Genomic DNA, 18,583 nt, shown 5'->3' with positions numbered 1-18,583 from the left:
AATATACCAATATGTCTGTTAGACTCTTCTGGTTGTGAGGATATATAGGGTTTGAAGGTTCTCCAAGGAACCCAGAGCCAGCACCTGGGCTGCACCACACAATTGTTTTTCATTGAGTACCAAGTATAGACCAATTCATGTAGTGAAATATATAGAGTGAAACATGGGTCTCAAGAAACCTATTTATTTCTGAAGTGGGAACAAGATATGAAGTTTAGTAGCAATCTCTGAATTTGTGGTACCTTTAGTAGCGTTTGATTTAGAATGCATTTTTCAAGATGTCTTCTTTCATATATACTTGCTTACATTTGAAAGGCACACATATTGTGAAATCCAATTGGAAATAATGAATGTTCTACTGTTCTATGCTCCCACTAGTCTTCCAATAAAAATGGTACCTCACTTGTGAGGGTAGGCTTGGTGACTGCAATAGGAAACAGTATAAAGCGCAGCATAGCGGGATCATATTGTTCCCCTGAAAACTGACCTTGTTTTCCAATGTGAATAGCTCTAGATTTTGGACCCAAGCTAAATCTGCATCGAAGGAAACCTAGTGAACCTGTACATTTTTAAGAACTAGACACCTAGAAGTATCTAGGGTGGGGTGACTTGTGTGGCTCTCACAAGGTTTTTATACCCAAAATCCCTTGCAAACCTTAAACGTTGACAAAAAAAACTAATTTTCCTCACATTTCTGTGATGGAAAGCTCTGGAATTTGTGGGGAGCCACAAACGTCCTTCCAATCAGCTGTTCTTCAAGTTTCCCAATAAAAATGATACCTCACTTGTGTGGGTAGGCCTACTGCCTGTTCCAGGAAAGAGCCCAAAACGCAACATGGATGCATCACTTTTTTCCAATGAAAATGTCCCCTTTTTTCCAACATGGGTAGCTGTAAATTTTGGACCCTAGCTCATTTGGCACCTAAGGAAACCTAGAAAACCTTTAGAATTTTCAAAACTAGATACCTAGAGGTATCCAGGATGGGGTAATTTGGAGGTCTCTCACCAGGTCTTTTTAACCCAGAATCCTTGCAAACCTTAACGTCTGACTACAACATGTCAATTTTCCTTATATTTGTGTGATGGAAAGTTCTGGAATCTGTGGGGAGCCACAAACTTCCACCTACCCTGCACTCACCCAAGTCTCCTAATAAAAAAGGTACCTACCTTGTAAGGGTAGGCCTAGTGCCCGCCACAGGAAACGACCCAAAACACAACATGGATGCACCATATTTTCCACTGAAAACAGACCTTTTTCTACCAGTGTTGGTAGTTGTAGATTTTGGACCCTAGCTCAGTCAGCACATATGGAAATCTAGCAAACTTGCACATTTTTAAAAGCTAGACACCTGGGCAAATCCAGTCGGGGGTTGCATGGCTCTCACCAGGTTTTTTTTTATCGAGAATCCCTTACAAACCTCAAACAATGACTACAAACCAAATTTCCTCATATTTCTGTAATGGAAAATTCTGGAATCTGCGGAGAGCCACAAATGTCCACCCACCCGGAAATCCTCCAAGTCTCCTGATAAAAATGGCACCCCACTTGTGTGGGTATGCCTTTTGCCCCCCACAGGAAATGGCCAAAAACACACATGGACGCACCACTTTCTTCCACTGAAAACTGCCCTTTTTTTTCAATGTTGGTAGTTGCAGATTTTAGACCCTACCTCTGCCGAAACCTAGGGAAACCTAGCAAACTTGCACATTTTTGAAAACTAGACACCTGGAAAAATCCAGGGTGGGAGAATTTGTGTGGCTCTCACCAGGCTTCTTTATCGAGGCTCCCTTGCAAACCTCAAACTTTGACCCCAAAAAATATTCCTCATATATCTGTGATGGAAAGTTCTGTAATCTGTGCAGAGCCACAAACGTCCACCCATCCGGCATTCCCCCAAATCTCCCAATAAAAATAGTACCCCACTTGCATTGGTAGGCTAAGTGCCCATGGCAAGAAATGGCCCAAAACACAACATAGATGAAGCACATATTTCCACTGTAGCTGACCTTTTTTCCAATGTGGGTAGCTGTAGATTTTGGAGCCTAGTCCCTATATCTAAAAACAAATCGAGAAGCACAAAAAATGATGTCAGGGAAAAATATGCACAAGCAACTATAGCAGGAAGACTAAACAAATTTGTCTCATGCGTGGGAGCAAAGTCCCCAAACATAACTTGTCAACTCTTTATAAACTCACTGGGATGTCCTCAGTTCTTTTACCATATCTTTCCTCTATTATAGATATGGGTATCTGCATAATTAAACATTTCTCATAAAGCAAAAAACAAAACGCAATATAATCAAAAGTTGTTCAGAATCTTTTGTAGTGCACATCCGTTTTGACCTGGTTGCACACAGATACACATATCACAGCAATCCAGGGGGAGGTAATCCTTTTCACATACTACCTGAACCGAGAGGGACCCCCTCTCTATTCAATCATTTGTATAGCGTGTAACAAACATATTCCAAAAATTAAATTTCAGTTTAGACGGACTCCTCCACTTCATTTGTCGACGCATTTCAGCCCACTGGGTCGGGCCTCCTCAGGACAAGGGTAACACAATTGAACACAAATACTCCTTCAATTGGGCTAAGAGAGCTTCATATAGTTGGAACCTTACGCCACAGTGCATCTGTTCCTGAAGTATCCTGTCGGGGAATCTCACAAGACAGATTCTATACTAGCCAGAACCAAGGTAAACAATGACCGAGTCAGCCGGAAAACGACCGCTTAATGTTCTCTCCAACAAAGCTGTGTGGTCCCCTAGAATACTTCCGAGACTCACGAGCTGCCGCAAGTAGACCGGCCTATATGCCGTCAACTTCCTTCGGGAAGGCACTACTCTCTCTAGTCAGCATGACGTAGTTCCTAGTTCTAGTTCAAACTAGAAAACCTGTACTTTCTTTTAAAATTCAACAGCTCGGGGTATTTAGGGTAGGATGACTTGCTGCCACTATGTGTTTTTACCCAGGGTCCCTTTATACTTGAAATATTGACACAAAAAACAAATTTTTCTTACATTTCTGTGATTGAAATTCCTGGAATATGTGAGGAGTCACAAACTTCTGTCCACCCAGCATTCCCCAAGTCTCCCAATACAAATGGATAGCCCTAGGCCCATGACAAGAAACGGCCCAAACCGCAACATGGACATATAAAATGTTTCCACTAAAAACTCACCCTTTTTTTCCAATGCGGGTAGCTGTAGATTTTGGACAGAAATGTCTCATGCCAAGGTCAATGGGAGTCCCTTGGCGAGAGCTCTAATTGACCTTTGTTAGAGCTGTTCCAGAAATGGGCACTAGGTACAGCCAAACAAGTGGGGCTACATTTTTATCAGCACAAGTTGGGTAATGCCGAGTGGTAAGAAATTTGTGTATTCTTATGGATTCCGGAAGTTTCCATCACAGAAATGGAAGGAAAATGTGTGATTTCAGACAGAGGTTGACGTTTGCAGAGCATTGTGGGTTAGAAAATCTTGTGGCATTCGTGTAAGACACACCACCCTGGACTCCCCTGGTTGTCTAGTTTAAAAAAATGCCTGCGGTTCATCCATTTGCAAGGGTTGCGCTACAGCACAGCCCCAACTAAAGCACCTTCCCGCATTGCTTATGTCTAAACATAGCCGTCAATGCAAAACATTGACTGCAGCTGCTGAAATGGCGGTTCCTGTCAATTAATTTTTATGCTTTACGCACTACCCCATCAACATGATGGAGCCATCCTTCAATTCTTTTTTAAACAATTTTTGAAAACAAAATCCCAAAACTGGATTTTCTTTAGGGAAAAAAATGCTCCTTTCACCATGGGAGTTATCTCACATGGCAAGGGGGCATTATAACCATGGTTTTCCAGGTGGTGACGGGCAGTGCAAACTGACCTGTATATCTACACAGCTAAATTAGGTGGGCGGACTCAGAGTCAGCTGAAGATGGCCCTTAATAAGTTGGGACATGGGAGGGGTGCAACCATGCCACAGATGGATTATTCTTCCCCATGGTTACACCAATGTCCTGTCCACATATATATCAGGTGGCCATACCGTTATCTTCATGGAATGGATACTCTGTTGCCATTGCAAAGGAGTATCCTTACGACAGCAGATATAAATCTTGTACTAAGTTTTTAAAGTTAATACACCACTTACAGTGGTTGGTTTTAGCACCTCCAGAAATCTTAGCTTCAAAGCACAAATACTTCTCAAAGTATCTGAATATTGAAACCAAGACTGGTGAAGGTGAACCATAAAGCCGCATCAAGGCACCAACCGCTTTATGGTCCTTCAATGCGCCATTCATGCACCTCACACAAGACTTTCATAACTTCGGCCACGGGCCCAATCCAACAGATCAGTGCACTCACATCAACATACCGCAGCCATGCAAATGCCCATTACACTGATAAGCCAAAGGATAGTGTCCCCATTTATACCCAGACATGCTGACAGTTGATGCATCAACAACCTTCACAAAGAAAAAACTGACTACATTTTTACCACCTGTCAACTAGCCACCTCCTTCCTGAACATTATCTAGCGTATGCCTAGTGAACCTTTATTATTCCAGTGACAGCCACATGAGACTCAGGAAGACGTCTTACATGCATCTTTAGTGCACTCACTGTTCTAAAGTCAATTCCTTCCAGTTTGTGGATGCAAGTTGGAGTGTCTGAGTAGGCCACTGAGGCCTACTTCCGCAAAGTGAGTGAGCATATCTACTTTTGAAACTAAAGCAAACATGCTGGGCAATACTGTCTAAGTTCCCTAAAGTAATAAGCCAAACAAATGTACTGTAGGACTCTTCACCGACACTTCTACTTTTGCTTTGAAAATGTGAAAATTCAATTAGTAACTTCAGTCATTACAAATGAGTTGACCGGTAACTGGGGCAATATTTATTGTACACGATAATATCCAACTCTGCTGGGTCTGAAGTTAACAGGTGCAATAAATACTACCTGGGTAAGTGCTTTTCCCTGATAGTAGTCAATAACATGTGAATGTAGGTGTTTATTGCACCAAAATTGACATGTCCTGGTATTTACCAGGAATCTTTTTGGCACTAAATATAAACAGGTTTGACCTTCTTTAATTTATCAGGGGGGGTGCAGTTTTGTATCCCAATACTTGTTATTTCAATACATGCATAAGAAGCTTACTGCACATATCAGAATTTAATGGCCAACTCGTGATGAGGGTCCAGGCAGCAACTTAATTTCTGCCACATCAGCCTCATAGTTCCTCAATTGGAGGCCCAATCATAACTCATGATTTACTTAGTGAGGGCACAGACTGCCAGCATTTAATTTCCAGATTTTTAGAAACCTGAGAGTGAGTCCAATATAAGTGACCAGGCACCACACAAGCTTGTTGGATCACCTATCTCATCAGTGTTTTACTCAAAGGTCAAACAAAGTAACCACCATAAGCTAAGCTGAACCTAGCCAGAACATTAATTCTTGATTAGGTGGGACTGGCAAACACTGCTCGATTGGGTGGCGGGGAGGTAGATGGATATGGGAGATTCCCACCTGGAGTTTTTTGGATGAGTGGTACATGCTGCTGGCCAGTGTGGATAAGGATTGGCACTACCATCATCTGGGCAATCTACATAAGCAAGTGACAAAGCTCTCCAGCCTTATTCCTTAAAAACCAAAATCATGCACCCACAGTTCAATGGATAAGAAAAAACCTGAAAAGAATATGACAGCACACCCCTAAAATAAAATCATATCCAATGGGACAATGACAATGAACAATGAGAGTCTGGTGAGTAATAGTACATAAGACACTATGTGGAAAATTTCTAAAAGTATGGAAGGGCAGTCTAGCCATGCTGATGGCATAATGTGTGCTGTACAAGCATGGAAAACATAAAGCAACATATCATGAATGTCCAATAAGACAATGAAAATGGACACTTAGTCGGGGTCCTCAGGAAGCAGGTGAGGATATGTAGCAAGTTTTAATTAGGAGGTGGACATAAACAAGGGGAGTTTAGCAGCCACTCAGAAAGTTCACCCATATGTCTCAAAACACAATGGAGTCATGCAGTCTCTTGACACACTTCCAATTGTCCCAGAAGTGTTCCTTCAATCTAGTCAATCTCTCTTGTTACTACCTGCCACCAAGATGTCTTCAGGAGGAGAGAGGTGTGGAGAGGGCAGTTGGTCCTCCATGATGAGGGTCAAAAGGTGAACAACTGATGAATGGGGAATAACACAGGGGAGCCTCTTGGTGGGAGGTGGCGCCCCGACAGGTACACGTTGATCAGGGTCGTTACCATGCAATCCGAGCACAGCATCTGGTGGCTGTTGGTATGGCTCACACCAGACACATCAAGTCTCAGACATGAAGTATTTTAACGTCTGTACCTCCCTAAAGCAGGGCTGTCTGGTTTGCTGACAACATCTTGGGGACATTCAGAAAGCTTCCATGGGAATGCATTCCACCTTTGATTACCATTGGCTTTGTGTTTTGTAACTAACGTTTGTTTGCTTTCTATTTGCTGGTTTTATTTATTTTAGGTTGTCCAGCTTGAGGTCGTTCCTTCTGTGGGCGATACCCAATATATGGTATCCTTCCACCAGTGCTCGATTTCTATATATAGGCCTTTGAATCTTGTTCCTATTTTGTCACATTTGTTGTGCATTCAACGAGAAAGGTCAAATGTGAGGCTTTGTCTTCCGATAGAGCTTGGTGTTTACTTTTCTTTCTCTGACTCCAAATGATAGGATTTATGTGGCAATCATGCTGGCTACTGGGGGTGTGCTGGACAGAAGGCTGTATAATGTTATTTTTTTCTAGCACACAAAATATTTAAATGTCTAATTGAACTTTGAGGTTTATTCAGAATTTATCAGAATGAGGGAAACACATATTTTGCTAATTCTGAAGTGTGGTGGAAACAAATATTTGAATACGATTGAAATAAATCAATATAAGATATGATTACTTTTTTATTATATCTTTTTATTAAGGTATACACGTTACATAGTAGGCAGCCAGTTACAATTTGGTCCTGACAATCTTAACCACAACTCACAACCGATAATAAATTATTACAGAGTTCTAATCTGATATCTTTTCGTCGATCGGCGAGCCAGGTTCTTGTCTTCGTCTCCTGTTCCACATTGACACTTCTGTTGGGCTTGTGCAGATTCCCCCCTTGTGGTTGTTCGATTTCCCCCAGATCGAATCCCACTTTTTTTTGGTATCCCCAGCTCCTATATATCGCCCTTCCTGAATATGTGATGACATTTTTACACTTTATTGTTTGTGCATTCTATACTTTTAACAGTAAAACTCTGTGCCTGTGCAAATGTAATGGTCATTTCAATTGAAGATGTGTTGTCTGTAATGGCAGTGCACTACCACACCATGCGTACTCCACTTTCCCCAGCTCCATGACACTGCACTCTATTCTACACCACTCTACACTGCGCCACTCCACACTGTCACTGCACTCTAATCTGCACCACTTCATTCAATGCCTCTCTATGCTACTCTGCACCACTCTACTATGCACCACTGCACTCTACATCACTCCAGTCTAGTCCTCTCCACTCTACTTTTCACCACTCCACTTTACGCCACTCAACTTTGTGCCGTTCTACTCTGCAACACTTCACTCTATGCAACTACACTCTATGTCACAGCACTCTACTCTGTACCACTCCACTCTACACCATTGCCCTCCATGCCAATCCACTCCATGCCACTCTAATCTACTCTGCACCAACGCACTGAACACCACTGCACTCTACCCTGCACCACTCTAATCTACACCATTTTACCCTTCTCTGTAGCAATCTACTCTACCCCAGTCTACTCGATGCCATTGCATTCTATGTTGCACCACTTCACTCCGAACTACTCTACGCCACTTGACTATGCTCTGCGCCACTCTACTCTATGCCACTGCACTTTACTGTAACAACTGCACTCTGCGCCACTGCGCTCCATGCAGATGCACTACTTTACTCCAAATCAATACACTCTATGCCAATCTACTCTGCACCACTGGACTCTACAAAATATACTCTACTCTGCAACACTATGCCGCTGCTCCCTACTCCACTCTACACCACTGTACTCTACAGCACTGCCCTCTACGCCACTCTATTCTACTCTGCACCACTGTTTTCTATGCCACTCCACTCTGCACCACTGTACAACACTGCACTCTATGACACTCTACTTTGCAACACTGCACTCTCCGCCACTGAACTCTCTGCCACTCTACTCCATGCCACTGCATTCTATGCAACTTCACTCTACCCCACTACGCCTCTCTACTCTACAACACTCCACTCTAACCAATGCACTCTACCCCACTCTACACTACTATGCACCAGTGCACTCTTTGCCACTGCATTCTATACCACTCCAGTTTAGGCTACTGCACTTTCTGCCACTTTATTCTGCCACACTGCACTCTATGCCACTGCAATCTATCAAACTACTCTATGCCATTGCACTCTCCCTTGCACCACTCTACTCTCCCGTGCACCACTCTATGCCACACTACTCTGGGACAATCTACTCAACGCTGCTCCAGTCTACTTTACTTTGAACCATTTTGCTTTACACCACCCTATTCTAAACCACTGGAATCTCCGTCAATGCACTCTACGACAACTATACTTTACTCTGCATTACTCTACGCCACTGCACACCACATCACTCTTCACAATTGCACTCTGCATCACTGCACTCCACAGCAATCTGTTCTACTCTTCACCACTATGCTCTACGCCATTGCTTTCTTTACCACTTAACTATACACCATGCCAACGCACTCTCCACCACACCACTGCACTCTGCTCTGCAAGTCTCCACTCTCCACAATTTAACTCTATGCCACTCTACTCTGCACCACTACACTCTATAACAATCTACTCCGCTCTACGACGCTCTACTCTGCAATACTCTATGCAACACCCTCTACACCACTACATTCTACTATATGCCATTACACTCTATGACAGTCTACTCCATGACAGTCTACTCAGCTCTACGACACTTTACTCAGCTCCAGAACACTCTACTCCTTCCACAACACTCTGCAACATTGCAACACTCCACACAACTGAACTCTATGCCACTCTATGCCCTTCCACACCACTCCATAACACTCCACTCTATGGCACTCCATTTTATGACACTCTAAGTCACTCTTCTTCACACCACTACATTTTAGCCATGCTAAACAGCAGCCAGACTGGTGTACAACATGGCTAAAACATATTGGCAAAGCCAACAGCACTTGAATAAGCGAGCCCTACTAGCTTTGTCAATGCTTGTATTTAAATATATGTATTTTCTATACTTTTAACGAAACAGTGTAGGTAGCACTACACAATGCAGAATCCATCGCGAAAATATAATGAACAAATATTTCTATACATTTAACATGGCCAGTCAGTTATTGGCAAAGGCGGGCAAGTCAGTCGCTCAATACTGACAAGCAAAACCGACTCGCTTTGCTAATGCTAGTGAAAGTGGCTGTTGCAAAGTGTGCAAGTGACATTGTAACATTGTATCTGGCTGCAATATCTACCTCTGTCTGCTTCACAAATTAAATAATAAAATACGGGACACAACTGAAAGGATTGTTATTCAAGACATTATTAATAAAACAGAAGCATCAGTAAAATGCATTTTTTAAATTGAAATTATTTCAAGCACATTATGGCCACATTAAGGGGCAGCAAATTTTCTGTATTTGTTAATGCTTGTGAAATGCACAATCATTATGTGTTTTTTCAATGGTCATCCTACATATGCACAATTGTGTTAAATTAGGTCCTGAAACAGTGAGGGCAATGCCAATATGGGGTTGGTCACAATGAACATGGTCAGACAAAATGTGTTTGGGTTCAAATGTGGTATGATTTTGTGTCCTTTCGTGACTGGATTAGCCTTTTTCTTGAGGCACCTATTTTTTTTTATAATTCTTTATTGTCTAAACATATACAGTGCAGGCCCTGCCACAGTCATTGGGGCGCTGCAAACTCTCCTATTTATGCCCTGGATTTCCTTATCCATGCCTTTCTTTCAGAGTTCAGATGGTTTCTCTTTTAAAAAGAGCAAGAGAAATTTCGTGTATAGTGGCCATTTTGCAGGACAACTATTTAATATTCATTCAAGCGAGCCCCCGCAGAGTTTAAATACATTAATTAAATGTTTTTATAGCGCACAGTCTTGCTGCTCACAGATTGTCCAATGCGCCCTTTCTGCCCCAGGAGTCTACCCATTATGTGCGATCGCCATCTTTGTATTTGAAGACCTGAGACACGTGGCAGCTGATGACCTCATGAGTCACGCATTATTTATTTGCCGAATTGCTCATCCTTGTAGAACTGTGACATTTATTTTATTTTGCAATAAGCCGTCTAAAATATGTTTCTTTATTCGTTTCAGAGCCAAGCTGGGCATGCCACAGTTTCTGAGCGGGGAAGCTCAGAGTTTACTGCGAGCCTTATTTAAGCGGAACCCCTCCAACAGGCTAGGTATGGATGTGCTGATGTATAGTCGGACTGCACTTGTGATTGAGTTTCGCATGCTTTTTGTTGTGATTTTTGTTCCCTTCAAAATCAAAACAGCATTATCTGCAGTTTGACTTTGTAATGGAATTTCTGTAGGTGATGCCCAGCCAGAGATTTCCTTTAAATGCTGTATCTTCTGACTGGGCAAGGGATGGGACATGTGTAATTCTCTTCAATAGCATGTCTGCCAGTTACAGGACCATTATTAAAAGCATCAATAAACAATCACACAGTATCATGCAGGCTGTGATTGAGTAGGTGGTTGAAGGTTACTTATTTTAGGTTTGGAGAGAAGGACTATTTTCGGAGTTTTTAATGAGGTTGGTGACGGAGGGTGGCAGGAGGATAGGTATTTATATTTAAATTGGGAGGGGTGTACATGTTGAAGACTGTGAAGGTGGGTGGGTGTATAGGTTAGGAGGAGGGTGGGCTACAGACTCCTCAGGCCCGACCTACACCGCAGTTGTCCAGTTGACAAAGGGGGAGGCAGGCGGTGTTGGAGGGGGTTGTGGGAAGGTGGGTGGGGGATGGCGCCATTACAGTGTTTTTGTTGGAGACAAAGTGTAGACACAGGGCAGACATGTGAGCGATATACAGATACAGACACGCTTGCAATGCAGCATGGATTACAAACTCAGCTGACACGTACAAATGGGAGGGCCAGGAGATCAAGATAACTCTTTCTATTCTATTCTGGCCTGGAACGTTAATGGCCTGGGTAGCAGAATCAGGTGAGGTCTGGTGACTGCCTACCTTAGGAGACTGAAGCTTGATGTGGTGTTCCTCCAGGAAACCCGCTTGAGGGGTACCAACTGCTCCTTCCTGCGCAGGGGAGCCTTTGTCACACTGGCACACGTGGGTTTCACCTCATGTGCATGGGTGGTAGCCATACTGGCTAGGGGAACACCACCTTTCCACATAGAAAAAAACATGGCTGGACCGGAATGGAACATATGCCACAGTACAGGGCCAATGGGGGTGTAGGACTATCACCCTTATCACAGTGTGCGCCCCCCCAGACTCCAAAAATGTACTATAGACAGGGTGGGGTGAGGCAAACTCATCTCTACATGTAGTGGGAGGTGACCTCAATGACGGTCTTGACCCTTCCCTTGACCATACTGGGCCTGTTAGAGAGACACCCTTTGGCCTTGTTTGCGGATACATTGGGATTGGTGGACTTCTGGTACCACACACACCCGGAAGCGAGGGAATATTCTTATTTCTTTGGCACTCATAACAAAGGATGAACTACATACTCGCTACTGTTAGAGCGGCCCATTCAGTGAGCAAAGCACAATCCTTGGCGAGAGGCCTCTCAGACCACTCACCTCTCTGAGTTATGCTGGGCACATGGCAACATGGTAGAGGGGAGACTAAATGCCTATGACCTGCGAGACAAGACAGTTGCTCGTGAACTCCGAGTGAACTCAGAGTTATACTTCGTGGAAAATGAAAGCTCAGTGAGCTCAGCTGTTGTGGTCCGGGAGGCCTACAAGACAGTATTATGGGATAGGGCACAAAACATCCGGGCCCACAAAAAAAGAGACAGACGCGAGTTGTTATATCTCTAGAACACCCCCTCCTTGAACTGGAGGCCACCACAGAGAAGATGGTAGATCCACCAACCAACGCAAAGCAGCAATACTCCACAAGAGTATCAGGGTCTAGCTAGTGATGAGGTTAACAAACAGATCCTAGCAATACAATACTGTGTTTATGACCTGGATGATAAGGTAGGCGACTGCTGGCCTGGTTGGGGAGGAAAGCGAGAGAGGCAAGATGCATACATGAAATAATAGGTGACCAGAGTGAATCCTTCCACAGGGCCCAGGATATAGCTTGAGATTTCGCCCAGTACTATTCGCTATTCTAGATGTGACACAAATATGTGCGTACCTGAACGAAATTTGCATCCCAACCCTGACGGTCGAAGATAAGGCACTGTTAGAGGAAGACCTTACACTGGCTGAGATCCAGGGAGCAATGGGCAGACTGAAAGCCGGGAACGGGAGTGAACGGGCTACTGGCTGAGTTCTTTAAGAGAAATGCTGGACTTTTTGCCCCCCATTTTCTAAAGATGTATGAACTGGCTAGGGAAGAGGAGCGTCTGCCACTAGATCTCAGATGGGCCACAATAGTTTTAATCCAAAAACCTGGGAAACCTGCCTGTAAATGCAGCTCCTATCACCAGATATCACTACTAAATATCGAGACAGAGATTTTGGCAACAATACTGGCCACACGGCTGGTGCAAGTCATCTCTCCCCTTATTCATTGAGACCAGTCTGGCTTCATGCCCAAAAGGATGACAAGGCATAACCTCCATCAGCTGGTTAGAAACAATTAAGCTAAGAGCAGACCTGCATATATTCCTTTCCCCTGGATGCTGAAAAAACATTCAATGTGGTACATTGGCCCTATATGATGCAGGTCCTAGAACGGTATGGATTTGGACCCCGGTTTATAACTTGGGAAAGTCTGCTATACTGAGACCCAATGGCGAACATGAAGGTGAATGGATTGACATCACCAGACTTCATCCAAAGAAAGAGAGATGAGGCAGGGATGCCCCTGTCCCTGTTTCTATTTGCCCTGTTGCTAGAACCACTAATCTGTAGAATTTGGGCGCATCTTGGTATCACTGGCTTCCATAGGAAGATGGGGGAGACTGACGACGAGCCTTAAGCTATACACAGATTACATCCTACTATATCTCGTGCCCCACGGAATCTCTACTGGAAGTATTTCGGGTATATGAAAGATACAGGGCACATACTGGGCACACGATCAACTAGGACGAATCCTGTTTGTACATGACCGGGGATGACTGGTGGGACCTCATGCTTCCACATTGTCTCCATCAAAATCACAATGGTTTTCAGTATCTGGGCATGTATGTAACGGAAAATTTAGAAAATAGCCTGAATTGCAATATCTCTAGAGTACTTGCCGATTTCCACAAGCTGTTGGGCGGGCCGCCATGTATGAAATAATTACTCTGCCCAAACTACTATACTCACCGTATACCATATGAAATATTTGCTAAAATAGATGCAGAAGTCCGGAAATTACTATTACTATGAAACGGTGGCCACCCAAGGGTAGCACAGAAAACACCACAGAGAAATCACTACAAAGGAGGAATTGCCCTCCAGATGCGTGAGCCTACTACGGCCCACTTGGTGTGGATTAATGACTGGTCTTATACATCAGGAGACCACCCTACATATGCACTTGAGCGAACACAATTTCAAACCCGGTCCTCTTTGCATTACCTCTGTGGAGGGCGGGGGTGGCGGAGCCTACTACCTGCCATGCAGATTGCAATAGATCCTTGGAGGTGAACAGGGATATATATATATATATAGAATGGGACAAAAAAGTAACCCAGGAGACTCTGCTCTGGGAGGGGTCACTCTTGAAGGAAATAGGGAAGTTAAAGGGCTATACTGCATGGGATACAATAGGTATATCCAGGGTTGGAGATGTCCTGGTGGAAGGGACCCTGATCTCGTTTTCCCAACTACAGAGTGAGTACCAATTACATAGGATGCAATATTTTCAATACATGCAGTTCAGACATGCTTGGAGAGTTGAAAGACTGGACGGTAGGGATCTCCCGGAATATGCCCCCCTAGAGGGTGACTGCTCCACGGTAAACTGGAAGATAAGGCCATCTCCTGGATTTATAAAACAATTAACAACAATGTGCCTGACACCCAACAGAACCTGTGAGATAGATGAGTAAGCAAGGTAGGAGACTTTGATGATACAGACTGGAAAGCAGGCCTGATGCATCCCAGAGAAACTGCAATCAAGTCCAGGCTCCAACTGATACTATATAAGATCCTGCATTGGGAAAACTACAACAGGGCCCATCTGTACAGAATGGGTAGGGCAGACTCTCCACATTGTCTCCGCTGTAAAACCAAAGGGGGATCATTCATCCATACCCAGTGGGAATGTTCTCGTATACAAGGATACTGGAGGGACATACTAGGAGAACTTGGTTAAATACTGAAAGACACTATACCAGAAGATTCCAAATACATACTTTTGGGTGTGCCAACTGACATACACATTCCCAGGGCCACACTCCTCTTTGCCAACCTAGGCTTGACAGTAGCTAAAAGGGAAGTGGCCAGGAGATGTGGGGCACCGGAGTTGTCAAACCTCGAAGAATAAATAAAGGCAATGGATCTTTATATGGCAGCGGTTAAGGTCACATACAGGGTGCAAGGGTGCCCAAGGAAATTCCGTAAAATAAGGGCCCCATGGATGGAATACCATGATATAGACTTAGGGGTGAAGCACCTGAAACATAGTGTATATTACACCTCCTGGACCCCCCTGTACTGTTTAGCTCCAGGCTGGAACAGAGTTTGCAGATTTAGTTTGAACATTTTTATATTTGCCACAATGTGTTGTGTTTGCCTTTCTTGACCAACCATGTCTTCGCTAAATTGTAATTCCTGGTGTGAACAATGTTGTATATGCTGTGTTGTATGTCCTTAAAAACATCAATACAAATATATATATATTTTAAAAAGACTGTGAAAGTGGGTGGCATTTGGAAGCAGGCCATTATTATGAATGGCTCGCCAATTAACCCTCTGACCTTCCTTCTATCTTGGAAACGAGGGGATGATTTATGGGAGTGCGGCATATAACATAAAAGTATAGATGACTAAACCTTTCGTTGTCTACCTGATGTTACTCAGAAACCTTAGTTAAAAACATCCCTGTTATTCACAGGCACCTATTTATAATTCTACATGAGTGGCTTCCACTGGAAGAAATTAGCATGACTAACTGACCCAAAATTCTGGTATTCACTGTTATTATGTAACAATAGTGGAGCACAAAAGTTAAATCCCACTGCTGTGATGTCATGGGGAAGTAATTGGTTCCCCTGCTCTAACTGACTGCCACATTCTATGTATTTACAGACCCATGCTAATAGAGGAGCTTGAAAGCTGCACTGACACAGCTCTCAGAGGGTCTTCAAGCACTGCCTTCTGCTCCATGATGAGCAGATGTCACAGCTTCAGATGCAAGGCACAGCTGGGGTAGTGGGCAGAAGGACAATCTCATTGTGAATCAAATCCCCATTTACGAGGCATCATGTAGACTCCAATGTGCAAAAACTATGCAATTCAGCATAATCCTCATTCAGACTTATTGGCCCATTTTTGTATCCACAATGATTCTGCACAATTACACTGGTTTTGTGTGTTGGAAGAAAATCCATAGGAGGTGGTAATAATGTTGTTTCTGCTCCCTAGTTGAAGTGATTTAATAAACCGAAGTGATCAAACAATTTATGCTTTAGAGATTTGCCCGATGAGTTGCTGGTTTTATTTAGCCTAAAAGAGTACCAACCACTCATAAGCAGATGCTTATAGAAAATGGCTACATTCCCAAAATGTACTCAAAACTGATATTTGAATGAAAACTCATGCTATTCAGGAGCCTATTTACTAATATTATTACCTTGGTGTCAGGGGCATTGCATCTGTAGCTGTCACGTATTACCCAAGAAGATGCACTCCGAATTGGCAAAGCCTTTCTTCTGGCATCTCTGCTTGATGCACTGAGATGATCTTGCACATGGTGGCCACTAATGTAATCTTGTCTGTTGTGGTCACTATTACAATGCTAATAATACAGCAGCTCGGAATGATTTTCATTCAACATAAGTATCTCTTATTACAGAAAAGGTTGGAGGAACCTGAGCTAAAATCTGTGTAAATAAGGATTGAGACACTGGGGTGACTAGCAAGAAAAGTCCATAAAGTAAATTGTGCATTTAAGATATGTATGAGTATCAGGAAGATTTGTTTTTTTGACAAAGGATTATAAATAATGGATAGCAGTTGATTAGCTGAATCTGATGATAATATATGGGGTATTTATCACTATTTCCACAGAATAGTTTACAACTGTGGTATTAAACACCTTTTACACACTGAAGTTTATTGTGTATAGACATAGAAATAGGGAGTCAGATATTGGGATTATTAAATATAAAAAGGTCCCCCCTTTTTGCTTAATTAAGCTCAAAAGAGCTTAGACTAATTAGTAAGATATGGGAATGCTTAAAAATGAAGGACAGCCCACTCATACTGATATGTTCTCCCTATAATGGTAAATACAAGAAGATCGAGTAGTGGGTCAATATGAAAGAGGCATCTAATGACGAGAGGTCTCAGTTTACAAGTATGTAATTTTGAAGAATGAGAGACTCGATGTATATAAGACAAACAAGACAAACAAGCAATTGTGTGTATTTATTTTAGGAATATATATTCACTTTTTATTGAAATTATATTTCTGTTGTTTTTCTTAACATTTTGTTCACTGTGGGCCTCATGTAGGTAAATAAATTTTACCGGTTCTTAAATACCGAGCCGTACCGAATCGGTAAATTAGAATCGGTAAGTTATATGTAGGTAAAAATTCGGTAACAGTTACCGATTCGGTAACATTCGGTAATCACGAATCGGAATTCACCGAATCGGTAAATACCGAGGTGGTATTTACCGAATCGGAAAATACCGAGGTGGTATTTACCGAATCGGAAAATACCGAGGTGGTATTTACCGAATCGGAAAATACCGAATCGGTATGTACGGATTCGGTAAATAAAATCACATGACTTGACGAAACAGCTAATCCTGTGCAACGACAGCCCACCCAACCAGGAAGTGCCCACACCCAGGCAGGTGTACATAATTAGCCGAAGTGGCCACACCCAGGCAGGTGTACATAATTAGCCGACCCTGGAGAGGCTTGGAGTGCAGAGGAGAGGCAGGGAGCCGTTGCATGTGCGAGCGGGTAAACGAACAGCATGTCCAGCCAGAGAACACAGAAAGACGGAGGGGAAAGGAGGAGGAAGCTGAAATTCAGCCCCAAGGAACTCCAGGTGCTGGTGGAGGAGGTGGTGAAGCAGCACCAGAAGCTGTTTGGAAGGCAATCCCTGCAAGTGCCTGAGGCGGAAAAGCGCAACATATGGCTGGCCATCCAGGCGCAGGTCAATGCTGTGGGAGTGACCCACAGGGACATTGAGGTCCTCAAAAAGCGCTGGTATGACCTGAGGATTGTAACCAAGAGGAAGATGGGCGACATCCAGAAGGAGGCCAGCCAGACCGGAGGTGGAACCAACAGGGCACCTGCCCTCACCGAACTGGAGGAGCTGGTGGCGGCCACAATCCAGCAGGAGAGCGTCGTGGGTCTTGGGGACGCCGACAGCTCTGCCAGAGCCGCAACACACCAAGGTAAGACGAAAGCACAGCAATGTAGCCCCCCCTACCCCTATCCCACATCCCCCATTGTGAAACGAGAATCACACTGCAGTCCACACGTGTCAGTGCAGACAGGCAATGCATTCCGGGAGATGTAGTCAGGGCAACACTAACCATGACGTAAATGTTACAGGGCAACAAGGCATGTCACGCACTCGAGGCACAAGGAGACAGAGGACATATTGGAATGTGAAATGTGTTATTGTGACGCTTGCAATGCAGCCCTTCGGGGACACTGAGCCAATGTTGTATTTCTGTCCACAGATGTGACATCATGCAGGACAGGGCATGCTGCAGGAGAGACGGCACACCGGCCACAAGTATCACCTCTAGCCAGCACAAGTTCAGACCAGGGAGCAGGCCCACTGGCAGCCGCACCACCAACACAGCCAGCCTCGCCGCACCCAGAGCCAGCATCACCTCACCGAGAGCCAGCATCACCACAACCAGAGCCAGCATCACCACAACCAGAGCCAGCATCGCCACTCATGTTCGAATCACCGGCCACATCTCCGCTTGCAGGTGTGAGAATGAGGAGGCGTCCAGCAGCCAGGCTACGAGCCTTAGACACCTCGTCAGACGACAGCATGGGCCCAGAAGACCGCACCGGGCCCCAGGAAGGGAGCCATGCCACTGTGCCCCACACCTCACAGGCAGCACAGACGGGAGCAAGAGGGCGCCGCAGGTCGCGTGTCCAGAGTCCACCAGCACCCACTGACGGCCA

The 18,583-nt window shown here is 44.1% G+C and overlaps 1 protein-coding gene across 1 annotated transcript in view; it reads left to right on the top strand.

Annotated features, from left to right (window-relative positions):
- The window catches only part of LOC146817972 (ribosomal protein S6 kinase alpha-2), a 1,223,136-nt gene that overhangs the window by 793,567 nt on the left and 410,986 nt on the right, over positions 1 to 18,583 (top strand). Inside the window, exon 10 of the mRNA XM_085611448.1 lies at positions 10,428 to 10,516. Within this exon, the coding sequence (XP_085467574.1) occupies positions 10,428 to 10,516 (89 nt within the window). The remainder of the gene's footprint in view (positions 1 to 10,427; positions 10,517 to 18,583) is intronic.

The sequence above is a fragment of the Triturus cristatus genome, chromosome 6, assembly GCF_964204655.1.
Source record: "Triturus cristatus chromosome 6, aTriCri1.1, whole genome shotgun sequence".
NCBI lineage: Eukaryota > Metazoa > Chordata > Amphibia > Caudata > Salamandridae > Triturus > Triturus cristatus.
Note: the sequence above shows the minus strand (reverse complement) of the source record. Positions and strands in the feature narration are given on the sequence as shown.